Genomic DNA, 27,950 nt, shown 5'->3' with positions numbered 1-27,950 from the left:
CGCTATTCTGTATCTAGGTAGCCCTCAGTTGCCGTAGCCAGCCGATCCCAAGGCACTCTAGGAGGGAGCAAGAAAACACATCATCACTCTTCCTGCTGGAACAAATAGAGTTCTTTTGTCAGAAACAGAGCATAATTTATATGGACTCACTACTTTCAGTTGATGTCAACATAGCACCCTCACAGCAAATTTACTTTCCCTCTGTTATCATAAGAGGAGAAAGCAAATTTTTCTGTCACCTATATATCGTGCTGGAAGCAGAAAAGGGCTCTAGAGAAAAAGTCCCCAGCACAGAGGCTATTTCAGATGTATTTCTGCATTCCTACAGTGCAGTCCCCCTCAAATCATACTGCCCTCAGTATAACCAGACATGTGGACACAGTGCTCAGACTAATGGCTGGAAGTCACAGCTAAGAGCAGCTGGATTTTAGGCATCATGTCTGCCTGGACTGCACCTTCCCAGGCTGTTGCCTCAGGGTCTGAGCACAAAGAGCAGGTGATGGCACTCATGCAGGGATAACCAAGGGGAAAAACTTCAGCAAGCCTGTCATGAGCAGATTAGGTGAAGGAAATATTCTCACAGTCTGATGAAAAGACTGCAGTATCAATTTACATGGTGACTTGAAAATTAGATGTGGCACCAATCTTCTGAAATCCTTTGCCAGCTTAGGCACCCTGTACAGTGCCATGGGAGAGAGTCAAGCACCTGGGAAAGGGATACACAGACATCAGCAGGAAAAGTTAGGCAGAAGGGCATGCCAAGGAAAGATTCATGCCTGGAGGACTTGGACTTAGTCCCTGAAAGCTATTTCCAAAGGGGATTCTCAGGCATGACACCAACTCCTGTGTTTCTCACAGAAAGCTGCAAACAGCATCTATCTCATTAGACCCGATAGCCCTGCCACTGGGCACTCATTCAGTCTCTGCTTGGTTTCAGGAAAGGTTTTGGACAGGCCCGTTTGGAGAGGACAAGGTCTGAAATTAGTATTCCGTGGGGAAAGCGTTGGGTCCCTCACCCCTTGCAGTTTTTGTGCTTTGAAAAAGTGGGGAAGGGGTGTGAATGCCACCCTCCCCTTGCGTTTCTATGTGAGGTGGAACAACTTCATGAAGGCAGGAGTTTCACCCCAGAATGTACAGCTCTTTTACAGAGGACAGGAGTCACCGATTCAACTGCCCCCTGCTCCAGGTTAGGTGGAGCAGTTACTGTGCCTGCCAGAAAAGCACTCCAGCTCTCCACATTGTAAGGAAAAACAGTCCTTTTCCCAGCCCTGTCTGCCTTAGGTGGTTTTGTACATGCTTGGCAGCCAAAGTGCAGAAGATTTGGGATTTTAGACTCTCTCTGAGAGATGTAAGACTCAGAAGAGAAACTTTGGTTATTTATCATGCCATCTGGCACATGTCAAAGATCAGTTTATAAGTGACACGAACCTCCCTCTGAGCTCCCTGCAGATGTATACGTTCATTTCCTGCAGCTCTGACATCCCTGGGAGATAATGACCGTGATTCCCAGGCAACAAGACCTGTCTGTTGGGAGTCTCAGTTTCAGAGAGAAGTTGCTTGTTCTGCTTTAGCTCAGAGGAAGAAAGCTACAAACCCCCTCAAAACTGTATAGTTGTCAACCAGGCATTGGAAAATTGTTCCACTCATTCTTTCCAGTAGCTCACATGAGACTGACAGGGGAACAAAGGCCCAACACACTTGTGTCAACCACCTGCCAGGACTACATGCAGAAAGGAGGAGGAGCTGGTAAGCTCAGTACATGTTTGTTGGCTTGTTAGATGTACTTGGTACTGCTTTTGTCCAAAATTACATCTAGAAGCAAGAAATGAGTGTGATGCACTCTGCAAAAGGTGCCTGGTCACTGGGAGGCCTCCCAAGGAAGTAGAGCTGTCATTACCCATGAGGGAGCCAAACTGAACCACACTCAAATTTGTCATGGTTATCAGAGTGACAGTTTGTCAGTTTGGCGAGATGAGCTCCTTGGAGTCCCTGGCACAGCTAATAGAGGCTGGAGAGTGGTCCACTTGGAACCCTGCAAATAATTTGGCACCGTCACAAACCTCACAGCTGTAGCATTCGGTAGTGCCTGACTTCCTCAGTCAGTCCACAGGCGTGACGTGAAAGCCTTTCACGGTGAGCCTCTCCTAATTCATATATATTTGGCCACTGATAGAGTGACACGTGTCAGGCTAAGAGGCTGTATCTGCTAGTCTGGTCCCTTGTGTGTCACCGGTCCTTCAGCCACGCTCAATTACCCTGTACGGGAGTCAGCAATGTTCAGCTCTCTTCTGGACAGGTATACTAGCTTTATTTGAAGGTACCAAATCAAAGAAGGGCAAGATTACCTTTGATAGTTTATTCCACCAGGTAGTCGTTTCCTGTAAAAGAATTTGTAGAGTATTTAAATGTCTACCCCAGCTTTCAACTATCGCTTTGCCTGTGTAATTACCCAGGTTAAAAAGCCCTTTACAGTTTGGTACTTTTCCCTCCCTCAGTCCCAAAAAGGTAGATGCTTAGACATAATAATAAAGTTGTAGCCTTCTTTTTGATAATCTAAATGCGTTAAACCCTTTAGGGCTCTCTGTAAGGCCATTTCTCCTGCCATTTAACCGTTTGTGGCTCTTTTTTATACCTTTTCAGCCTCTCTTTAGAGCAGCAGATGCCAAAGCTTGATGTAGCATTCCAGCGTTGACGCCAATAACGCCACATTCAGAGTTAAGGTTACCTTACTTCTGCCCTGCTTATGTGCTGTTAATCCAAGCAACCCATTAACGTTTTTTGGGCACAGCGTAACTGTGGGAGCTCGTGCTGTTTTGCTTACCATTTGATTGCCAAATCCTTTTCTGAATCCATTCCTGCTGGGATACAACATCCTATTCTGTAGGCATGACCTTCATTCCTTATTCCTAAAAGTGTGTCTCTGCAGTCAGCTACTTAAATACGTTTCACTTAAGTGGGTCAACCTTATCAAGAAGTCAAGATCGTTGCATGCAACAGTTCTAGCCTCTTTGTTTACCATTCTGCATAAGTCACACACCTTAATCAGTGGAGGAGTTGTATTTATTTCTGAATCACCAATGCAAATATTTAATTACTTCAGGCCTAACACTATCTCCGGTGGAATCTTAATCAAAGCATGCCCGTTAGAAGCTTTGCCAGTGATGACTCCCTTGAGGTATGTTAGTTTACCAGTTGCTGAACTATTTATCTTGGTTTATGGTATTGTACAGTATTGGACAGATTGTTGTAGGATACCAAGTTGTGATGGTTTACCTCCCAAGAGTGTAGTTATATCACATGTGACCATGCATATATTTTCATAAATCAGGCTGCTACCTGCTCATAGAAAAGGGCTGATTTGGCTAGAGCAGACTGGGAAAAGCACAGTCTTCTCAGCACATGGCATTACACATCATGTTTGATATTACAGTTCATTATTCAAGCCATTCTTTTAATTTGACTTAAGCTGGTGTCACAGACCCCAACATAATTGCTCCAGGCTTTTCTGAGTTCTAGTGCAACATTTTTTAGGAATAATGAGGTTCCCCCTGGACTCCAAGTTTCATTCAACGTGATCAAGATTCTCTGTAGAGATGCTTTTAGGAGTCACAACTGTAAACTCCCCAGGCCAATGATTTACAAGTTTAGTGCCAGCAAGTGCTACGTAGCACCATCTTCCATCTGAAGGGCCTGAAAAGTACTTCTTTGTCTTCACTGATTTACTCACACCATGCAGCTCCTTTCCAAATTTTATTAAATTACTCTGCTGTTTTCTGCAGTACTATGAGTCAGGTCGGGTTCATGGTGGGGCTGTCCCATATACAGAGCACTGCTGGGACTCTTCTCTTGTTGCCTTGCTTGTAAACAGGTAGACTGGGATCAGTGGTCCTCAGCAACCACTGGGTTCCAGTCCAGTGAGACAGAAAGTGCCTAGCTACTCTGTGTTGGGCACAATGCTTTTAACTGTTACCAGATAGGTACTTTTAAAAATGACAGTGTTGGTTCACTACTGACAGCTGCAGAGCACAACACATCTCCCGTGTTAAAATCTTTCTACTTTTATTACCACCAAGATGCACTCTGTGTAGTGTATGGACGGTGAGCATCCCTCTGTTTCCATTTCCTGTTTTGAACTATTCAGATCTGCTTTCCACGTCATCTGTACATGCACTGTGGACATCTGGAGTTTCCAGATGTAGAGCACCCTTGGTGAGAAGCTACTTGCGACCATGCACGCATATGCTCGTGGTGTAACGTGCACTCAGTGGCAGCAGGCTGTGTCATTAAGGGCAAGACCACACACCTGAGCATCCCAAACAAACATAGCAATTCCTCAAACTCAGCTCAGATAACTTTTCTGAGTACAGGATGACAGGCTTGACAGAAATAACAACGTAACACCACATTGGGTGGGAAGGTCTCAACGTCATTTTATCCAAGATATACTTCCAGTTTTGTAGCAGCCTACTAGATTTTTGTTGTGGAAGGAAGATGAAGAGGAGAAGAGGGTTAGGAAAAGAAGGAGCCTTGAGGCAGGTCATGGATGGAAGTTTTCACTGCCCAGCTCCCTGCCAGCCTAGCTGGCGCAGTGGATTGAAGGCCAGCACCTGCAGCCTCCCCAGCCAGGGGCTGAGCAAGCTGACAGGAAAGCAAGCAGGTTCCTGCAGAGCCATTTGGCTTTGGCAGTTTTCCAGTGTAATGCTTTTGGTCTGAAAAAATGACAGCCAGTTGTGTCCTCTGAGTCTGTGCCAGAGGAATTCCAAAATTGAATAGCCATTTCACTCTCTTGTAAGCCCCTCAACTCCCCTGGCTCGTTTAAGAGCTGAGTAGTCAACTGAAAAAATAAATAACTCACTAAATGTGGTGCTTGTAACCTTAATGAAAGAATGACTAATGTGAAGTAATTACCAACTGCATTTTACAATGTAGAGAATGAAAAGGGAGACTCTTCCCAGCTACCCATGGAGAGATCATTTAATAAAAGGGAATGAGAGAGAGACAATTGCAGTACAAGCTGTCGGACAAAGCAGGAAACTCCATTTCCTCATATTTAAGATATCAATCACTTCTGACATTGCACAAGCAGAATAAAATCAGATTATCCTTTACAGTGACCCGAGAGCTGCCTTTGCTAGATATTTTTGGCAGTGACAGCCTAGACCATATTTTCCTGTAAGCGAGCTGTAAATACACCTTGCACACGTTTGCACCATCGTGTTGTAAAAGGCATTAAGGACAACCCAGCAAATACTGAGTTGTTATGGCGATGCAAGAACCAGTTACTAGCATGAGACTGAACAACTCAAGAAAAAGGGAGTTTTCAAGCATGGCATAAACTGCAAAGTAACTTTCTGTTCTACATTTTTCAGTATTGTTTGCTAGAATTGAGGAAATTGTTCTCAGAGCAGTGTGACCGCACTCATTGTTAGTAACAGGCCAACCACAGGGCTCCATGCCCACACAAAATATAAAAGAGGAGGAGGACGGATTTATCTGTTTTCCATCCTGCTATCAGATGAGACGTCTCCTGCCGCCAGCTTGCTTGTCTGAGGCAGGCAGGTTGCTCACAGCGAGAATCAGAACAGGCATCTCCCATCAGGCTTGCACAGTAATAGCACATCCCTGCGTCCTCACTGCTCTGAGGACCCCATGCAGCAGGCACAGTGAGTTTGCAAGGCTGGGCAGTGATCTGTCATGAAGGAGTAAAGCAGTCACAACTCTCTTTAACTAATTTCCTTGGCTTTAAGAATATGCACTGACAAGTTAGCATTAAAAGAATTTTCAGCTTGTCCTTACTTTAATCCTTTTTTTTTTTCTGTCTTCTTCACTCCTCCTGCATAATCTGCACACACACACGCCTTTGCTAGGTCCTGGCTTGCCCAGCCTTTGCTGATAAACATGATTTTGCTGCAGCTCTACATGCAGGCTGCATAAGATGGGAGGCTGCAGCACTGTGATGGAGACAAGGTCACGTGCAATAGTGTGCTGGTGCCGCTGCACATCTTCTCTAACACATGTTTGTTGGAGTCAGATGAGTCCTGACAGGCATGGTGAGAGGGATTTGGGGTGGAAAGACGTGAGGGAAGTATGTCCCATCCCACATGGCATCCTCCAAGGCCAAAGTCCCGTTAGTAAGACCTCCCTCCCGGTTATACTTGAAGCAAAAAGAGGAAGGGAGACACCAGTCATGAAAGGTGCTGTAGTAAGTAGACCCTGTGGACCATTGTTGTCAAAATCCTGGAGAAGAGAGAAAAATTGTTGTGCCAGCTGTGTGCCTGCAGAGCCACAGGTTCCCAGTTAGGTGCTGCTACTGCTGAACTCCCTATGCTTACAAAAATTGCTGCTCTCTCTCGATGACCCACTGTGATGTCCTGCCCAGGCCTGTCATCCCACAGACCTGCTGACCCACCCCAGCAGGTGCTGCCATGGTGGACAAAGCTGCTGTCTTCTCCCATAGGCGTGAAAGCTGAGGAGCAGGCTTTTGTCTAAGCACCTGCAGCTGTCTCATAATGTAGGTGTTTATGAGTTAGTGTTGCTCTAGGTTCCCTCTAGAGTCAATGGAGAGAAGCAGACCTTTCTGGGTGATTTCATCTCATCTGAAGTAGACATCTAAAGCAGGGCAGATGAATCACATCCTGAAGGTGCTCATTTTTCTCCATTGACAACAGAGGCCAGGCCAATATAAGACAAATGTCCTCATCCCTGTCAGAACATCACACAGCAAATACAGCTGCATCTCTGGGAAGGGACAAAGCCGTGATTCTTGCAGGGAGGGCTCCTTCCTCCCAGATAGTTCTGCTAGGTGGCCACCCCCAGCTCCCCACCCCTGGGCAAAGGGCGAGCTGCTCTTCCCGAGTCCACTTCTGGAAAGACAGGAGATCCGACAGATTATAGCACCCATCCCTTTGGCCCTGTAGGACAGCCCAATACCACGTGGCTGTAGGGCTATTGCACTTGTCCTATAGACTGAGCGAGGCAGCAGTGACGAAGCTGAGGCAAGCAGATAGCCTCCTGTCACCATGTATGTCACCAATTACGCATTCTTACTTCCTTGTTCCTGGGTTGACTTCAGTGAGTCATGGATTTAGGCACCATTCAGCAGAAGTGAAGGAAAAGGACCTTTCCTTAAACACTAATTAGGATTTAAAAACTAATGGTGCAATATTCAGGCTCTTGTATGTGATACTCAAAAGCAAACGTGCTCACTGATAGCTGGCACTCTGCAGCTATCCGTTTCCTTAGACAAGTGGAATGATTAGATGTGAAATCACCTTAGTGATAGTTAAGGAAAATGAGTGATAGTTAAGGAAAATGACAGTTGAATATAATGATTTTTAATTATCTGAAAGCAAATATTTAATTACATTTTTGATTCATAGGAATTTTTTTTTACATAGATAATTTGGCCATACTCATAAAATTATCAATTTTTTAAGTATTAATTTACTTAAGTTGCTGACTCAATGGATTCAATGTAAAAATCTCCACGAGGAACAGCTGAAAAGATGAAGAGTCCATACACTGCATAAGCCTTCTGAATGTGAGAAGAGGAATCGAATTAAGATTTTGAATGTACTTGATGTACAATTAAGCTTTTAATCAGAAGAATAGGATGCTTATTGTTGCAATGAGGTGGATAAAACTTCAGGAGCTGCTATCAATACCGGACCACAGTGACAAGGAGTTAGTGATTTGCATTGCCACAACAGCAGTGGCAAAGTCCAACAAGCACATCAGTCCCCTGCCTCAGGCTGCAGATGACTGCGCCTTGCTCTCTGACCGGTGCGCTGGTTTCATGCGTTGCCAACATGCCACCCTCTGTTCCCGCATCGCCTTGCACCAACCCAGAACACATAAAAGTGAGCAGAAGAGGAGCATGGGGAGGAAACAATACCTTTTTCTTTGAGCGTATTCATAGAGTTCAGGACTATGCTTTAAACTGGTGTTTAGGTGCTCAAAGAGACAGGTAGGATCACACTGAGATTCCCACAGACGTCTTGGTCCCTTTCTTTTTTGAGCGTAATTCCTCCATAAGCTTAACTGCATGTGTAACTAGAAAGCTGCATCACTTTTCGTGCCTGTGACAGCACGGCCACAGAGTCTGCTGCCAGGGCACAGCCCAGGTGACCCGCAGGCACCAGAAGCTCCCCTTGCCTGTCCAGTATCTCTTTGCTCCATGTCACCTCTTCGAAGTGATGAAATTTATTCACTTCCCAACTCTTATGCCATCTCACACGCTGGAAAAGAAGACACTTGCATGGCTTTAAGTGAGGACGCAAGTGCACTTAAGCGTTGCAAAGACCATTGAAAGGAAAGTAAGTTTCCAGGCTGCCCTGTCCCGCAGACTGAGACAGGATTTCGGGAATTACTAAAGACTTCAGTGCAAACAGGTCTTGGAGCAGCTGATACCGGTACAGGGTCACCATCTGGTGGCCACTGCTGCACAGTGCAGCACGTTCTTCATCGGGTGCCTTCATGAACCGATAGTTTCCATCCATGTCTCATCAAGGCATTAACAAGATTTTTGGAAACTCAGATGTGCTGTTATACTCATCTAGTCTCATCATAAAAAAGCCCACCTTTATGAAGTTGGAAGTGTAGGAGAAGGAATAATTGGCACTAAAGTAGCTTTGAAGTCTGCCCACACACACGCACCCTTTTCTAATTAACCCTGGAGATTTATTTTTTTTTTTTTTGCTTGGCTGTGCACATCTGCTGTGGGATCACGCAGCTGCACTGGCTCACTGCAACAGCTCCGACCAAACTGGAAGAGCACAGAACTGCAGAAAAGTAAGCTGAATTTGCCTTCAGTGACTCGAGTGGTCAAGTAGGCAATGCCTTGAACCACTAGCAAGACCAAAAGCTTCCTAAAAGCATTCTGAGTAGTCTGTAATCCTGCATTAGCGTTGCTGCCAGCACAGGATCACAGTCAGCTTAGAACAGGGCACGTACACTACCACTAACAAAAGCTTACATTTCTCTGAATTAAAACATTCGTTATTGCTACATTTTCTAGCACAATTTCACATATATCTGACTGTGAAGACCGCATGTCCCCCTGACAGCAACAGTAACTGAAGAGAGATGTGACCCAGGCCCTACAGCATGAAAGAGCTTCAGTTGCTCAGGATAATCTTTTAGCTGGGCCCATGAGACAGCCAAGGGGATGTGAGCTGGCCAGAGCCCAGTTTCTCACTGCAGGCTTTCTAACCGCAAGTTGAGCACAGCCCTAAATTTCTTGAATGTTTGGAAACTGAGTCCTTAAAAGAACCAGTTAGCACTGGAAACGACTGGCAGATGGGTGGGTTTAAACCCAACCCCTTTTCAGCAGCAGTGCTGTCTGACTCTGCTCATAAAGTGGAAACTGGGTTTCCAGCAGGCAGAAGCACCAGTTTCAGCCTGGTAGTTAAGTTTCAGTCAATGGTAGTTAAACAGGTGTGTTACCAATTTGGGTCCCCAGAATGCAATGTCCTGGGACAACCAAGCTCTCAAGAAGAGGAATAAAAATAACGCAGGCCTGCTTGGATTACCAATGGTAATATTTCTATTGCTAAATTATTTCCACACTATTACATTTTAAAGCAGATGTCAGCAAGTTCTTTATTACAAAGTCTATCATAAGGCCTAGCCACAGTCCGTAGTCAAGCCGGGCAGTATCGTGTGCAGGTAATGTGGGCTGGGAGGACTGGCTCTCTCATGTCTCTGGAGCTTGTGCATGCTTCTTGGCACCAGCTGCCGAGGTCCTACCCAGACCCAAATCCTGCAGTTCATTTTTTTCCAGGCCATGCTGAGTGCATGCATGCACTCTTTCATCTATAGGTCAATATATATTTAGGATATCCTGAGGTCCCAAAGCATTTTCTTGCTGTTTGGGGAGAGGTTAGCAAGCAGGTAAGCTTGAGTAAGGCACAGCACTATGCTATTGTCTTAGATCATCTGTAGCTTTGACCCTTCTTGTCGATATTTTGTCTAACTTGAGTGTCTTTAGATCCTTTAGTGTCTCACTTCAGTGTCTGTTTCACCATGTTGTACAGCCAGCTCTCTGCAGAGGGAATTTCTGGCCTGGTGGCTTCTCTGCCCTCATCAGCCAGTTCCTCTGGCACCTGGCTCACAGGCTGGAGGGGCACAGGAGAGAGATGACAATCCTGGTTTTTCCCAGGCCTCTCTTGTTGAGTCTGAGAGCATGTCCTGCTGCTTTGCTTCTCCCCTTTAAAGAAGGTTTAGTGCTCACTCTCCATCACCAGTCTACAATGACAAGGGCACTAAGGGAAATCCCTAGCATAGCCCACATAATCGGGTAGGCAATGATGACTGCACAACCTGCTCTTCCACGGCATGACTACACCAGTTCAGAACTGCCTGTGCCCATGGGAATGCAGTGCAACAGCTGAGTATGGTCCTGGTTTCATAGCACCATCGGTTTCATAGCACCATCTTTTTCATCACAGCTTCTGATAACTTACTTATTAAGCTGGAACAAAGGTTTTGGTTATTGCCAGCAACTAGAATAAGAAGTTGTGGAAAAGGGAACTTATTTAAAAATCAACAGAAGACTTGAGTCTCATCTCGTCAGTTCCAGGGCTATCACAGGACATGACAGAGGCCAGAGGCCAGCTGGGTCCCCAGTCTCACCAGGAAGTCAGCTGGCAGATTGCTATCTATTTCAAGAAGAACAGAACACAGTATTTCCTAAGACCGTCACCTTGATCACAACATACACAATGGGAATGGTAGCTTAGCTGCCTAGCACTTAGAAGCTAGCTAAAAACTTGGACAGCAGAGATTTATATCACCCGCCATAGGATGAGTCCCTCAAAAGAGAGAGATTGCCTCTTATCTGAAAGCTGTTGGGTTAGGTGGGTCTTGTCTTCTGAGCCGACATAGTAATGACATAGCGATTGTCTACATAGCAAGCTAGAGTATTTCTCTAGATACTTATACCACTGACACTCATAAGAATAATAGCATGTCATGAGCCTCTTCAGTGGCTAGAAGGCTACATTGCCAAGAAAGGAAACATCCAAATCTCAGAATTGCTGCAGAACAGGGTAGAAGTTTAACAGATGTGGTGAACCTTATCTGATACTCTCATTTGCATGCCGGCTTAAAGACTCAGAAGGCATGTCTTGCAGAGGTTCACGTGAGCAAAACATGTTATCATTATCTGGCTACATTCCTCCTGTCTCTATAAAATATAGAAGATATATTAAGCTATGGTTAATGTGTGCTGGTCAGTGTTGCACTTTCAGATTAACACATATTTCATGCTGTCCTGCAATATATGCTTTCTAACATTTTAAAATTTCCACTTATTTCTTAGTTTATTATCGTCCACATTTATGAACTTAAGCAATTTACTTCTAACTTTTAGTATTTTGTAGAGAATTCCCCTGCACTGGAAATCCCATCAGTCCCACAGGTGAGTTGTCCCAGAACCTTCTTCACCTCTGCACCATTATCTGCAGAATTTCTTCTGTTTGAAAACACTTTCCTCTCCTCCTGCGCAATAGACTATGTAAATGGTGAGAGATTCTGACCATCTATATCAAAGTGAAGTGATAAAACATATACCGAGGGTTGGAGTGCTTCCATCAGGCTTCAGTGAAAAACAAAGCAGGAGAGCTCCAAGTTGCTTCTCAGATGGGAAACAACAATAGCAGCCAAGGGCCAGGTATGGTGCTACATCCAGAAAGATGATGGCCCCGGTAACCCTTGTTGACTCGGTTCCTCCCACAGCCAGGCTGCCTATCAGGCTCCACAGCAGCCCTGCTGACAATCATGAGATCCCCAGCATGGGAGATGCATTTGAAAAGTTTGGGGGCACTACGTAACTCCCAAACTAATATTTATCCAGGTATTATTTAGTTTACTTGTCTAAGGAGACACGACTTGTGTGACTGAGCTGACAATTGGTCTGCCAGCCCATCTGTCTATTCAGCTGTTTGACCTTCCAAAAAACTTTTGCAAGTGTTGGCCAATTGCAACTGAACTTGAAACAATGCAGATGCCTCCAGAGAGAGGCTCACAGGTCTCAAGTATACTGAGGTCACTGAAGTATGGTGAAAATCAGAGGCTTTTAATACTGCTTGCTCAGCCATTGCCCAGACTATGCCATCTCTTGCACAGCCAAACAGGTCTAGAGGATTAGAGGGAAGAGGCAAGACTGGAGGCACTGTGGGAAAAAAGCTGGCACCGTGGAATGGCCATGGACTGGGGACAGGGGAGGTCATGGACATGGGAAGGTGCGTTACTGCAGTGATGGAGTGAAGAGCATGCAGGATGCCATCCCCTATGAAACCAGACTTGTGTAGTTCTGCTGTTCAGACACTGGCTCATCCCTATCTCTTGAAGCCAGAGCAGCTCAAGTTTTTCTGGGTAATAATGTGAGTCAGTTCCAGGGAAAAAAATGTGAGTCTGAAACAGGCAAAATGCCTTTCCTCAGTTGTATAGACTCTGACCCACAAAGATGTAGGGGCTGCTTAAATCCCACTGGCATCAACAGAAGCCAGCTACCTAGATACCTTTGAGTATCTTACCATCAGCCATTTATTTCCCTGTCCCACTTGCTGGGCCTGCATCTCTCTGAGTAGGGAATATACACGAGCCTGTCTGAATGCTGCTTGGAAGCAAGGAAGTGATCTCCTGTGGAAAAGGGAGCTCTGGCTACTCCTGCCCTTGTTTTCAGATAGTTCTCAGAGTCCAGACACCTCGAGATGGTAGTAGGGGGATTGGTATTTGAGTAGGGGGGAAAAAAAAGGCTAGATCCATTAGAATCTAGCTTCTCTTGTTTAATCTAGCTCAGAGAGATTGTGCTTGTGTGTAATTGTACTCTGAACCAAGGTTAGCTGTTGTGGATAGTACTGGCCACCCTCCCCTCCTGCAGCTAGAAGAGGCTCCAAATTACACGACAAAACAAGAACAGCAGGTGCCTTCAGAATGCAAAATTGTAAAAATAGAGATTTTATTTGTAAAGCTTTTTTTTGAGCAAATCATTTAAAATACCGCTTTTCTTTAGAGAGTTTAAATATATTTTGCATGAAAAAGTCCCAGGATTCCATAGTACAAGCCTGCTGTACATGGTCTTTATTTCAACATTATTTGCAAGGATATCAGAAAGGTTTACTCACAACAAGAGTATGTTACTCAAAGTAGACCCCTCAAAAAAGAAAGAAAACAGTATTAACATAAGCAAGAGTGCTCATTTGTATTTTCAACACACAGCTCACTGGAGAACTTGTATTCACTGGCAGAATACATTGTCAAGTGACTGCTCAGTGAATATAGCACCAGAGCTAGCTATGTTTAAAACCCACATAAAATAAGTTTAACAAATATTAATCACATTGACTTTCCATCAGTGAGGTGAGCTGTGACTCCATACCCCAGACCTGAGCAGAAGGACAGCCAAGCTAATAATACATGGAAGGAAAGGGAGAGTAAGTCATGCAAGCCCCCTCTTTCATAGGTCATTACAAAAAAAACCCAGTAATATTCCAGACAGGAACATAAACCACCAACACAACTTTATGCGTAGAGACGCCCTAGGTACTCACACAGCCTCCCCTTCTCAAGCAGCACAGCCCGTTGGCCTCGCACAGTGACGCTGCTGCTAAGCCAAGGACAGAGGAGCAAGGCTGTGACTTCCCTCATGAGGGTGATGATGCAGCCTGAACTAAATCAGCCTTTCTGCAGTAAGGCCAGTGCATAAGATGGCTTCACCCTTCTGCTTAACCAGGATCCTCAGCAAGGTTCCTCCAGGAGCCATACTGTAGCGCAGGAAAGGAGGTATTAAAAAAAAATTAACACTGACTGCACCCAGAGGACAGCAGAGTTGCCTGTGCACCACTGCTCTGCTGAAGTCCTTTGTCTGCTGATGTCCCACAACATGCTACAATTGTGGACACCTCCTTACTCTAACCCATGCCAACTAACTGTAAAGCAATCGGCAAAGACAAAGGGCCTGAACTGCTTGGGAGGCAGAAGCCAAGGCCTCAACATCACAGGATATTCAGTGCTTTGATATGAGTGCAAAGCATTGGCATACAGACAAAATACACAGACGCAGGGAGAACTGGTTTGAGATTAAATATAGAAATCCTATTAAAAATATGTAGAGCAATATACTGCTCTGTATCATTTGTTCAACAACATGTTCCAAGCAGAAAACATACACCACAGGAGAAACATACTATAACTTCACCGGGACTGCAGCTGAGAGCGGTGAAAACACATAAAGACCATTTCTTTGCATTGCTCTAAAGCGCAAGGTCTGGTCCAATGCCACAGGATCCACCAGGTTGCTTTTAGCAGACTCTACTTTGGGATTACCAACAGCAAGGCAAAATGGCACCATATGATACAACCTTGCCCAAGCAACCATTTCTGACAGGCAAAAATAGATGAGTAAAATACTTCAGCCCAAATTAACCTTTTATCTCCCTTCCCCCATTTAGTAACACGTTAAGGCTATGCAATTACTGATTTCCTATTAAACCACACCTGTATTTAGCATGCTATACGTTTTTCACACAAAGGCATTTGTTTCTTCATAGCCCAACAATTAAAGAAACTAACCTTGAATTCAGAAGCCTCCAGATCAAATTCCTGCTCCACCAGAGACTCCTATAGCAAGTCTGTATAGCCCGGACCTGTCCCACTTCCCTTCAGACTCCTAACCAACCTGCACGTGCTAGAACGCTAATTGCCCTGGGCTCCTTCTGCAGTCACTGGAGAGAAAGAGGCATCTTCATATGGCGATAAAAATCTCAGGTGAGGTAAATCACCCTTGGCCAAGTGCATAAAGCACCCAGATGACTCTGGGTTCAGTTTTGTGGTCAGGTGACCTGCCACAGGTACTAAGATCAGTCAGTCTGTTTGCTGTGTCATCTGAATATAAGAATATTGAGTTGTTCGGATCCTGTCTGTCTTTGTAGTCACTCGTTAGGAATCATTGCAATACCCGCAGTGGATAGTCTGAACAGAAGTTTCTCTGTGCCTCACTCTACCATATGTACAACGAGGAAAATTCCCCACTCTGGACCTGAGAGCAATGTTAAAAGGATGATTCATTACAAGTTTTTAGGAGCTCAGGAATTTGATGATGGACATTGAGAAGGAGCAGGTAGAGTTATCTTAAGTTAATGTAAACAATTAATATAGGATTTTAAGACAAATATATTAATTTTTCCTCTTACCCAAAATATGTAAATGAAACTGATGACTTATATTATAAGTTCTTGTAAACAAAATGTCCCAAGAGTCCTTTGGGTTCAACCAAATATTTACCCGATCTTTTCTTCATATAGATGTAAGCCGATGTTACCAGAATGATCAGCACTAACGCAACTCCAAGTAGAACTCCAAGGACAATCACTGCCACTTTCCAGGCGGAACTTTCCCCAGTTGATGACTGAGCAGCTAGAGCGGAAAATTTTAAACATGTTTTAGAAATGTTAGCTAGAAATAGTAAAAGTAGGTGTAAGAAAGCTTGGAGCCCTAAGTGACAGCTGCATTTTACTGACAGCTTTGAAACTTTTGAATAATATCAAAAATAGTTTTGTACGTAGTAAAGATTTGTTAACTAGGAAATTTTATGGACCTCTCTGTCTCTGAAGGTCCCTGTGATCTATTGGTGACATCCGTAACCGGCAGCTCCGAGGATTTGCTTGGTGGAAAGTGTCTGGGAGGTTCTGAAAGGAGAGAACTCCATTCTGTACCTCAACAAAGGGTCACTCCAAGGTGTGAGAAAGGTATGAAAAGGAGCTGTACATAATTTAACCCTCACAGTCCTCCTTATACTTACACAAGCAACTTCGTGAAATTAACTGGGACCTGGTCTACCAGCTGTATTCACACCTACCCATGTATTGCTCCACAAGACAGTCCACTGAAACCAAAGTCTCTGAACTGATAGGCCAAAACCAGAAAGCTTCCTGATTGACAGATAAAGGCAATGAAAGGCCTGTAGCACATGTAAGCATACCTCATCTCTGGGGTAAAGATACACGTGGAACGGCACATAGACTAAATCATAGTGCTAGCTAGTGTTTTACAAAGGGAGGGTATTAACTGGCACAAAAGGAGCATCTACGTTGCATGGAATCTCATGAATGGAAACTCATACATGGGAAGTCCCACATGGGAACTCCCACAACTCATAGCAGCTCAAGGCAGTAAGCACATTACCACTACCGTGAACATTACAGATACTGAATTTGGAGGAATATCTTTCTGCACAATTTCTACTTTCCCTCTCAGGCCTTCTGCATCTTGCAGTACTTTTTGTTGCTAAATCCACACTGCCTCTGGTGAGGGAAGCAGAGGCCAAGGATTTTCAATGGTTGTCCAACAGAAGAGGTGAACCCTTCCTTCACAGCTCTATACAGAGAGAAGTATTGCAGATGCCACTACCGAAGAAGTCTCATCCCCTTCTCTGCTGACAGCCAATCTTTTAGGATCAGTGTGGAGGGTACAAAGATGGTACACACTGCAACAAGACAGTCACATAGCCTTCCTTCTATGTGAAGAGAACCCATCCTTTGAGTCTGGAACTGGGTATGTGCAGTGGCTCCTTAAAGTGGATCCATAATCTACACGATATCAGGACTATGTGTTCTGTGAATGTTTAAATAGGTTACCTGAAATAATTGAATCTCTTAAAATAAAGAATTTATCAGCTTTTCTGAAAAGCAGGAGATTTGACCCTTTAATCCCCACACTATGACAGAGAAGCCATTTCAACAGCACTTACGTTGTACAGTTACTTCAGTTTGGTCACCAAACTTGCTCTTTAATATTTGACTTAAGTATGCTTGTATAACATTCGCATCGATGTGCTCTTGTTTTTGCAGTAGAGAAATAAAAGAAGCAATCACACTCCCAGGTCTGAATCCAAGCATAATGATATCAAAGTGATCGTCTTTCAGTTTAATGCGCATTTCTCTAACAACCTGTGTAAATTGAAATTGATATTTTTTCCATTTGTTAGTCAACTGAGGCAGAGCAGCAATGCACACATCATACACACATCAGGATATTCATTTTCTGCACTTATAATTATTTCACGGTAATCTCTTTGGAATAACAAATAAATGAATAAGGACAGTAATTTTTTTCTATACCACTAAAAATCCTACTGAAGAAGGATTCTGGAACAACACACAGTCTATGACTGAAAATATGAAATCAAAGTTTGACTTCCAAAGCGGTAATCTGTTTAGGTAGCTATCAGTGGATAATGCATTGAAATTAGTTATCCTCCTCCACAAGCTACAAACCCATATGGGACCCCAGCTGTACAAAATTTGGAATCTATAAAGCACACCTAACATTTCTGAAGTTATCTTCAGTGTCCTCTAGCGTTTTTAACATGTACAACTAAACTTCAGGCATGGTCATGCACACACTACCAGCTCAGAACTTGATGTTAGAGGTTTAGAACAGCTGAAATGTTTTTGTCACCAAAGGATCAAAGTCATGATGATACAGAATAACTATGCAAAGAGAGACAAGGGTCCGATTTGTCCCTTAATCATTCTGGCATAAACTAAGTGTACTCTCATTACACCAGTTGGAATGATTTCAGGTTTACACTGATGTGTCCAAAAGTACAGTCTTGCCCAGTGCTTTCATGTGGATATAGGACAAGAAAAAGGAGTCCTCCCTTCTAAGCAAGACTGGTTGATACATTCAGTCAGGATGAAGGAAGCTTTTTAAATTTACTAAAGTAAATTTTCTATCCATGAAATGAAGGTGCTAGCAGTCATAAGACAAGGTCACCTCCAAGTTGGTGTTGTGAGGACAAATTAATTACTACTTATGAAATCTGTGGAGATTCTGAGCTAAAAGGTATGATAATCACACTAAAAATAATTTCCTTTGTTAGTTATTTAAAAGCAATCTACCCCAATCTCACAGTCATTTTACCTCTCTAACATGCGCTTATATATATATATATATATATATATATATATATGAGAATTCCTGATAGGTGTGTAAATCATTAGTCCTTTTCTTTAACATCCTGCCAAAGACAGCTGAGCAGCAGACTGCTGCTTCTGCATGTCAGCTTTACTAAGCTCACCCATGGTCTCTAAGCTTCCACTTTCTTTCCTCAGTTCCTTCCAGATATGGACTCCTTGATACATCCTCCAGTCCTGCAACTGCTACCATGATGCAAATTGACAATGATTTGGACTAACACTACACACTTGTAAAGGTCCCATATTTCCAAGTATGTCTTGAAATGTTTTTGAGTACTATTATTTTTCCATATCCACAGGCATCTGTTTAATAAGGAGGGAGAAAATAAACACAATGGGATGTTCCTTGTGCTTACAAAACATAACTTTGAAGTGCCTTTCTCTAAATATCTTACATTTGAGGACGAGTTACAGAACATACCCCTCCTCATTGGGCAACACGCTTTCTCTTCTTTGGTCAATACAGTTCTTGTGCTTCCTATACTGTTTTATCAGGGAGGGATTCTCTTTTTCTCCTGTCACAATCTTGATTTATCAATGAATCCAGGACACTGATGTTACTAATGGCAAAACTTTTCTTTTAGTTCATTCATGATGACAAAGAAGACTGCAGCAACTTACTTCTGTTTTGATACTTTCAGACAATGTTTTGTAGTCTTCACTATCCAAGTTGTAAAGCGTGTAATTAAATGTCTGGCTTTTTAACAAAACACTGCAAGCAAATGTTTGGTAATCTGGAAAAAAAAAAGTTAAACAATTAGGTGAATCCCAGGATGTCACTCCACACTTGTTTTTTGGACTTTATTATCTCATGTATTTGTAATACTAGTTGATAAAACCAGAAACTAATGATATAATAAGAAAGTGTATCGTGTGTCTAGTGCACTGGCTTCTGAACCTTCAGAGTTGAATCTCTTCCTCTTCAAATTTGTCAGCCATCACAATCCTCACAACTTGTTAGGCATTCATATATTATTCAAGGTGCATCCTACTCCCTAGTCAACAGCCACTCTCCCATTGATTTCAGCAGAAGCAAGATCAGTCTATTAGATTCTGCAAGGCACTGAGTATCTTTAAATCCTCCTGAAGAGCTGAATGAGCACTAAGGCAAGAGAAGTATACTTTAAATAGAAAAGTTCAGACTGAAAATAGAGCTGGAAACTGCCACTGAAGTTTGATGAAGGCAGCTTCCTTACCTAAGAAGTGTGAACTTCAAACGGTATGTGAAGTGACAAAATAAAGTAGATGACGAAATACTCAAGAAAGAGACTATATTGTGAAATGATACCCCATAGTTACGAACAAACAAATGTTAAAATTCTGTAAAACTTACATGAGCATACAACATATTTTAAGTCAGGACAGCCAGTATTTTGTGGTAAGCAAAACTCAGTTGTGTTGAAACAGGAAACAGCATCTGTAAAATAAATTTTAAAATCAGGATAATTGCCTCTGTGCATGCATGATTGTTGCTCGTAAGAAAGTGATTAAATAGGTGAAAGCATTTAATCATGGCCAAGGAATCATCTAAGCAGCAGTTCCTTTTGCCCAGTGAGGACTTAGAACTGCAGATTATAAAAATGGAGTGTATCAGAAGAGAGGCAGGTGGTAGGTGGTATTTGGGAACTTTACTGAAATAATGTTGAGAACTCTAACTTCTTATGAGAGTTAGAGATGTAGGTTGTGCTGTTACATGCTTATACAACTCAGGTAAACTAGATCTAATTTCCAGAAGTAAAAGTCACATGCAATTTCATTTGAAAACAATATGCATCATGGAGTTTCAAAACCTCAGTATGTTTGTCTGGACAGGCTAATCTGCACTTATAATGGGCCAAAAGAGTAGTAAAGGGTGGTACTGCAGTTTTTACACAGTTAGCTCACTGGATATAACTCTAGTTCTCCTCACAGAATTGAAAATAATCTGTAACTCCACATAAAATCCAGATTACTTGGTCCTTATTGCTCTTTTTAATTTTTCTGGTAGGGCTAATGGCTTCAGATTACAACAGGAAACAGAATTTTTTTTTTTTTTTTGAGAATAGGGAAACTGATAAATGAATGCCACTGGACTGCAGTATGGAAAGATTTTAATGGAAATTACAATGAGAATTCCTTGGCTCTGTGGTCCTACAGCCTAAGACAGAGGGTAAGTCCATAAGAATGAACCCCACATTCAACTGCTAGAATAGTTGCCCTAGAAGGGTTTTGAGAATAATCAGACAATTCATTAGAGAGCTGAAAAAAATGGTTGCAACAAAGAGACGCTGTGGCTAGCAGTTCCATGGCTCCTACTTTTAGGATGGCAATTTGATAAATGTTTTCAAAACATCAGAGCACTGCATGTCTGGAACTGCTTTTCATTTGGAATAGTGGAGGAGACACGTCTAAGGCCTCTCAAGATCGTTTATAAATGAGAATCCTCTATAGTTTTTACCTTATAACTACATAGCTATAAACAGACCACTTGTAAACCTTGTTAAGAGGCAAGTATGGATGTCAAGCTCAGCACTGCTCTACGGGCAGGGCACTACATAGCTTTTGTGGGGTCAGAGGTGGTCAGAGGAAGATTTTTCAAGAACAGCAAGTTCCTTTCTGCCTGCAACTTTTTTTTTGCAGAGGTACTTATGACATGACGACTATCAGTGCACAGACACTTCAACCAAGAAGGTCCCGTTGAGTGCCCTGGATGCTGAAATGTTGGATCTAGGTTATATGTACAGTCCTTAAATGGCTTCTAAGGAGGACAATGTCACCTGGGAGGCAAGCATTTGGCTGAGGGAAAGGACGTAAACATCCAGGAGTTTACACTTCCCAAAAGATACTCTCCAAATGTATCTGAAATTGTCAGATACATATAGCATATGTTCTACTTTTTATGCTTTAGTACAGTGATACAATTAAACAGTTTGTCTTAATGTCTATATCTTAGGATGAAATTTAAAAGATATCAATGACAATTAATGATTGCTTTCATTCACAAAAGCATGTACAACCTGAACTTCACATTACCAGAATATTTCCTGTTAAATTTACCACCAAAATGTCTGGATTTTTGTGCAGAATTGTCTGATTCAACAACACAGCATGGTCAGAAATTCTACAAAGTAAGCACTTTCTCTTGCAAACTCCTGTTTAATCCAAATAGTCCTATCCAAGTAAGGAGATGAGTCAGATAAATAAAGACAACCTACAGGAATAGTAGTCTTCGAAATCAAATCCAAATCATAGAATCATAGAATCATAGAATGGTTAGGGTTGGAAGGGCCCTTCAAAGGTCATCTAGTCCAACCCCCCTGCAAGGAGCAGGGACATCCCCTACTAGATCAGGTTGCTCAGGTTGTAGAGAGATATTCTGAGAGTATATTCATTAAAAAGAAATGCTGGGATGATCAAGGAAATACCTGTTCGGACACTGACTGAAGTCCATCTATTCTCAGCACAAGAGAATTCTGCCACAGATATTGTGTATACGTGACCAGGAAGTAAATGTTTAAACATAGCTTTTGTCTCTTTTGTAGTGGTTTCATTTATCTCCTGGTTTCCATCCTTGAGGGAGATGGTATACAAGCTGCCTCTCCTGCCACTGGTCCAGCTGAATTGTATTACTTCCTCAGTCACATTCTGCACTTTGATGGACACTGGCACTGCAAAGTGAAAAAGTTTCATACAGCAGTTCATTTCACTTCTGCAATTGTGCACATTTAATATTGAAGCAAAAAAAAATACAAATTAAACCAATACATTTTTTTTTGTGAGTTTTCTAAGGGCTGATTTTAGCCTTTCACCTCATTCTCCCACAACAGCAGTAATAAACGATTGTCTCTATAGATGTAAATCATACATTAATGTACTTTATTTGATGTCTCCAAAACACAAATAGGTGACATTCTACTTGCTTCTAGTCTTTCTCACTGGGGCAAGGCAGCTGCTCTGATGAGTGTTCTGAGATGGACTGCTATTTGACTCATACTGCTACCATCAGAATGATGGATTACTAAAATGCCACCAGGAAACCCTAAGTTTAGAGCAGTAGACAGGCATTTAATAATGTGCTTCATAATAACATTAAGAAAAATAACCTATCACAGTGGTTTATCACTGCAGGTGGGCACCCAGTGGATCTTCACTGGGTTCAGGAAGGCTTTACCAAGGTGTAGAAACTGTCTTGATTGATATTTGTATGACTCTGTATTTTCAGCAGTTCTTTCAGGCTTCCCTTTCTGAAATTATATCCAGAGATTTTACTTCACAGCTGATATGACTGATGAACAAGAATATGGTATCTGATTTTAATAACTCATCTTGGATAATTTTTCTTCTAGTATTCAGTATCAAATATTTACTTACTGCAAAGTCCTGATGGAAATGTAGTAGTGAAAATGGAATTAGCTGTGGATCCTGTAAGTTTTGGAGGGACTGTAGTCGTCTGTTCTGTAGAATAGCAATTTTGAGGCAGTAAGTAGAATTTCTTTTATGTTTCACCAAGTTTATGCTATTTAATTTCATAAACAACTTCCAAAAAACAAGCCCAGAAAATGTGTCTCCATTGTTTGCCTAGATAGTTAACTGTGATACCCATTCTCTTGTAAAATCCAATCCATCAAAGGCCATCAAAGTGTAAGAAATCATAATTAACTATTACCTGAGGGAGGGTCAACGGAGGGAAAAGACTTTATATGCAAATTTTTAAAGCTTTTTTTTTTAAAATAAAAAAAGATTATATAAAGCAGTTACGTGTCTGGTTTTGCTGACAAACTCTCCCTGGAACTCGGGGACTGTAATCCGTGAATCCTTTTTTGCATTGACAGGAATAAGTGGCTCCTTCAGCAGTGCAGGTAGCTTGTTGGGAACAGTCGTTTAATCCTGGTTGACAACTATTCCTTGCTACAGTGAAGTTAAACAAAACAGAAGAAGAACAAGGCTTTAAGTCAGCATTGGAAAAAGAGATAAACAGAATGCTATTTGCAATTGCCTTTCCCCACCTAAACCCCATTTCACTGGGTGTTGCCATCAGTGAAATATGCACTTCTACTTGAACTGACAGTGATGAACAAATTCGTACCTTCTATAACAGTCTTTTTAAGATCAGCTGTCAATACTGTACTCAGGTTAAGGGCCTCTATAAAAGCATCTGAAATCTCTGTTCCTGTCACATTTTCTCCTACATCCAACACGATGTCGAAGAGCACTATCACACTGCCATTCTTGATGCTGTTAATGACGACATGCATTTTGTTTTCCTTCATCAATTCTACGAACTTCCATGGCAGATTTTTTTTTATCTGCAAGGTAAAAGGTTTAAGTTATTATCAATTTTTCTCCTTTAACATAAAGAGTTGTTAGAGCAATATGCTGGACGTAATTCATTTAGAAGCATCTCTCACAGTAGGGGAATATGTATAACTCCCAGACAGAATTTCTTCTAAACCAGGGCATCAGAGGACCACAAGATAAATGAGAAGTATGGCCTTAATAAGTACAGCTTTGTTCTAACCATCACACGATCTTTCCTACTCACATTTAAGATTATTCATACTCAGATCCTCCTGATTACTTACATTACTAAGAGCTCAATAGAAAATAAGTTCGGGGTTAGAATTCCTAAGCAAAATACCTCCTCAATGAACTTCGTTTCAAAATTCTTAAATGCTGTACTGGATTTGTTCCAATATTGAGGATCGAAAACTTCATTGGTAATCCTAGTGGTTCCATTGAAGACTTCAGCAGCTGTGGAGATATTAGAGACAGAATAACCAGACAAAGTATAGGTACTGTTTAAAAATGGTTCCTCAGCTAAGTACCTCTAAGGATAAGAGTAGACCAGAGATGAATGCAAACAGGCTAACTCCCTGAACCACAGTTGGCTGCAATGTATCTCAGAAATACGCTGTACCACACACTAACCACTGTATTCCTCACCTTTTACTTGAGGTGTCTCTGAAAGAACAAGCTGTTACATGATGCGAAGGGGAAGGACCACAGTACCTTTGGGTTATGTGCCTCATAGCAAGGCAGCTTTGAACATCAGTCCCTGCAAGAGGCCTGCTCTTGACTTGCAGTGCATTGACTCTGCTCCTTCCAACATACCGCTTCTTGTACCTGGCACAGTTGCTTCCAGAATCACAGATGGTGTCCCATGGGAGGACAGCGCAAGACTCCAGGCAGTAGGTAAGAGAATAGGTGAACTTAACTACAGTGGTATATCCTACTGGAAGCATTTGCCATACTGCAGCTGCTGCTTCTACTGAGGAAGAAGCTGGAATTTGTAAAGCGAGCAAGCAGTAGGAGATGCAGGACTCCGGGCTTTCCTGGGCTAAGTGGCTACAGGAGGACTGTGGCTCTAAACCTACTGACTGCTATGTGACTGGGAACACAAAAGTGGGCACAACTTGCATGTGAAGATGCAGGAGCAGGACAGGCTTGGGAAGTAAAGAGTATGCAGCTGGGAGAGACTGACGTGTTGAAGCACTGTGGTTCTAGTTCAGTAAAGTTTTGAATTTTGCGGGAGGACAAAGGAGGCTTTGGATCTCGGCCTCACAAAAAATTTGCAGGCGGTCGTTTAGTGTCTGAAACTTTGGCCTCCCTTTACCGATTCATTTCACTATATGGCTTATTCATGTCTGGGTAGATGCTCAGTGAAAAAGGGCTTCAGCTTCAGGCCATGTATGTGTCAGTTTGCTATTGGAAAAAAAAAAAAACAACACGTTCCTGGGGAAATACCTGTTCGAACTGTCAAGGAGGTATGGACGTTCTTAGAACAAGTTGAAACATTAACGGATATTTGATATTCATGATCAGAAAGCAGATTTTCAAATATAATACTTGTTTCATTTAGACTTTTCTCCGTCTCAGAAGAGCCTCCCTGCAGACGCACTCTGTAAGGGCTGTCCCTTGTGCCACTCTGAGGTTTCCAGCTGAACTGTACCATTGTACTGGTCACGTTCTCCAGCCGTATGGAAAAAGTGATAGGAGCTAAAAAGCAAAAAGAAAAACACTGTAAGACTTGTAGTTATAGTCTGTGTGCCTGTAAGGAATAAAGTATTAATGCCAAAATGCGAAACTGAAAACAAAAGTCTCTGCAATGTTTTTATAAAGGTGTGAAAGTCCAAATTACACCTTATCATGCATGTGCGTATCTCCTATTGAACTCCATGAGAGCACTACAACTAGAAATCAGGATAGATTTGACTCCTTAGATTTGTGTTCAAAGCTAGAAGAATACTATTATGCTCTAAAAATGGAAATCGTGTCCTCAATATTCTTGTCTGCAAAATGGGAAAAGGCTGCAATCTGTACTTTTCTGTCCTTGCTTTGCTTTTTATCTATTAAAAAATGACAAAAGATTCATTAATGAATCTTCCTTGAAGTAGGCAGACAGCCACTTGGCAAAAACAAGACATTCACTAGAGGAGAATAACTCCTGAAAAAAACAAGAACAGAATTATCACAAATAAATATGAAAGTATTCTACAAAAGAAGGAAATTTTTCTAATACTCCATAAAGGAAATGTCAAAAGTCAAATAAAGACCAACAGTTGAAGTTCCCAGTTCCAGAACTTTACCCACAAAACACAACTACACAGCATTTTACATCTGTTACAAAAACCACACAGCATATCAGCAAGGGCTGAAACTGGCAAAAACAAAAATAAAATAAAATAAAACAAAACATTTAATTAAAACCTCAACAAAAACAAATAAAATTAGTACTAAATATAAAAATACTTACAGCAAGGAAGAGTAAAGGAAGAATTGACAGAAATTGATTTAATAAAATTCGTTGTGAAGGAGGTCAATAATGATGTAGCCGGGAGAGAAAAAGATGTCTTGGCATGAAACCCTGATGTTGTCTTCCGCCACTGCTTTGTGGTGGGACTTCCACTGTTTAGCTGCGGGTTGAGAGAGGCAGCTGAGGAGCCCGCAGGAGAGGAGGACGAGGAACGGGTGAAGGCTGTGGAGCTGGGCCTGAGAGTCAGGGAGACAGCACTGCCACTTGCTGTGCCCATGCCGGTGCCAGTGGCATGGGGTGTGGAGCTTGAGAAGGTGGGGCTGGTCGCGTGGCTCCCGGCAGACAGCCCGAGTGATGTCTCTTCTGTGGTGGCCGTTGTGGGCACAGTCGCTGTCCTCCCTTCTGCACCTGCCATCATGGTCATGGAGGGGCTGGCCAACGACGTGGAAGGGAGGCCAAAGGACGTGGTGGCGCTGGGCTCAGTTGGCGTGCCGCTGCCCTGCTTCGTGGTGGGACTTTCTCCTTGGCCGGGAGCAGTCGTGGAATGGGTAGCCACAGAGGCCGTGGCAGGCATGGGGCTCCTTGTGGAAGGTGAAGTGGTCCCGGCCTCCGCCGTGGCCAGGCCCTGCGTGAGGGGTCTGGAGGTGAGCCGCACTGTTTGTGTCTCCACGGTAGCGGCCAGCGTGGATGAAAGAATTGCCTGGGTGGTACCAGAGGCGGTGGACGTGCCGGAGGCGGAAGCCGATGGCTTGGGGCTGGGCGTGCTGGCAGCTGGGCTGTGCGTCACGGCCTCTGTCGTAAGAGCGGCTGTCCCAACACTCGTAACGGCCAGAGTGGAGGAAGGAGAATAGGATGGGCGTTCGGTGGATGGGTGGGATGTAGTGGCCAAGCCCGCCTCTGTAGTGCTGCTGGTGCTGCTTCGCTGCGGGCTGAGAGTGTCAGCTGAGGAGCCCGCAGGAGAGGAGGAGGAGGAGGAGCTGGTGGAAGCTGTGGAGCTGGGCCTGAGAGTCAGGGAGACAGCACTGCCACTTGCTGTGCCCATGCCGGTGGCAGTGGCATGGGGTGTGGAGCTTGAGAATGTGGGGCTGGTCGCGTGGCTCCCGGCAGACAGCCCGAGTGATGTCCCTTCTGTGGTTGGCGTTGTGGGCACAGTCGCTGTCCTCCCTTCTGCACCTGCCATCATGGTCGTGGAGGGGCTGGCCAACGACGTGGAAGGGAGGCCAAAGGACGTGGTGGCGCTGGGCTCAGTTGGCGTGCCGCTGCCCTGGTTCGTGGTGGGACTTTCTCCTTGGCCGGGAGCAGTCGTGGAACGGGTAGCCACAGAGGCCGTGGCAGGCATGGGGCTCCTCGTGGAAGGTGAAATGGTACCAGCCTCCGCCGTGGCCAGGCCCTGCGTGAGGGGTCTGGAGGTGAGCCGCACTGTTTGTGTCTCCACGGTAGCGGCCAGCGTGGATGAAAGAATTGCCTGGGTGGTACCTGAGGCGGTGGACGTGCCGGAGGCGGAAGCCGATGGCTTGGGGCTGGGCGTGCTGGCAGCTGGGCTGTGCGTCACGGCCTCTGTCGTAAGAGCGGCTGTCCCAACGCTCGTAACGGCCAGAGTGGAGGAAGGAGAATAGGATGGGCGTTCGGTGGATGGGTGGGATGTGGGGGCCAAGCCCGCCTCTGTAGTGCTGCTGGTGCTGCTTCGCTGCGGGCTGAGAGTGTCAGCTGAGGAGCCCGCAGGAGAGGAGGAGGAGGAGCTGGTGGAAGCTGTGGAGCTGGGCCTGAGAGTCAGGGAGACAGCACTGCCACTTGCTGTGCCCATGCCGGTGGCAGTGGCATGGGGTGTGGAGCTTGAGAATGTGGGGCTGGTGGCGTGGCTCCTGGCAGACAGCCCGAGTGATGTCCCTTCTGTGGTTGGCGTTGTGGGCACAGTCGCTGTCCTCCCTTCTGCACCTGCCATCGTGGTCGTGGAGGGGCTGGCCAACGACGTGGAAGGGAGGCCAAAGGATGTGGTGGCGCTGGGCTCAGTTGGCGTGCCGCTGCCCTGCTTCGTGGTGGGACTTTCTCCTTGGCCGGGAGCAGTCGTGGAACGGGTAGCCACAGAGGCCGTGGCAGGCATGGGGCTCCTCGTGGAAGGTGAAGTGGTCCCGGCCTCCGCCGTGGCCAGGCCCTGCGTGAGGGGTCTGGAGGTGAGCCGCACTGTTTGTGTCTCCACGGTAGCGGCCAGCGTGGATGAAAGAATTGCCTGGGTGGTA

At 43.9% G+C, this 27,950-nt stretch overlaps 2 protein-coding genes across 2 annotated transcripts; both read right to left on the bottom strand.

The window, feature by feature from the left end:
* Nucleotides 1–26,896, bottom strand: LOC147602258 (uncharacterized). Its single transcript, XM_086753201.1, has 14 exons — nt 26,746–26,896; nt 25,714–25,788; nt 24,705–24,956; nt 23,599–23,711; nt 23,047–23,266; nt 22,719–22,868; nt 22,332–22,415; nt 21,386–21,628; nt 19,315–19,398; nt 18,603–18,715; nt 16,745–16,949; nt 15,286–15,417; nt 2,346–2,378; nt 1–57 (listed from the first exon to the last, which is right to left on the bottom strand). Exons 1-13 carry the CDS (start codon nt 26,894–26,896, stop codon nt 2,356–2,358), a joined length of 1,845 nt encoding a protein of 614 aa, XP_086609327.1. The 3' UTR covers nt 1–57; nt 2,346–2,355.
* Nucleotides 25,870–26,737, bottom strand: LOC147602259 (uncharacterized; the record flags this gene model as incomplete). The annotated part of the gene is made up of 2 exons (XM_086739895.1): nt 25,870–25,949; nt 26,122–26,737. Coding segments are annotated over 2 exons (696 nt in total), but the record flags the coding sequence as incomplete, so codon positions are not given.
* Nucleotides 26,897–27,950: the final 1,054 nt, after the last annotated feature.

Source organism: Chlamydotis macqueenii, chromosome 1 (genome assembly GCF_036417535.1).
Source record: "Chlamydotis macqueenii isolate bChlMac1 chromosome 1, bChlMac1.mat, whole genome shotgun sequence".
Taxonomy (NCBI): domain Eukaryota; kingdom Metazoa; phylum Chordata; class Aves; order Otidiformes; family Otididae; genus Chlamydotis; species Chlamydotis macqueenii.
This window is presented reverse-complemented; position numbering and strand designations above follow the sequence as displayed.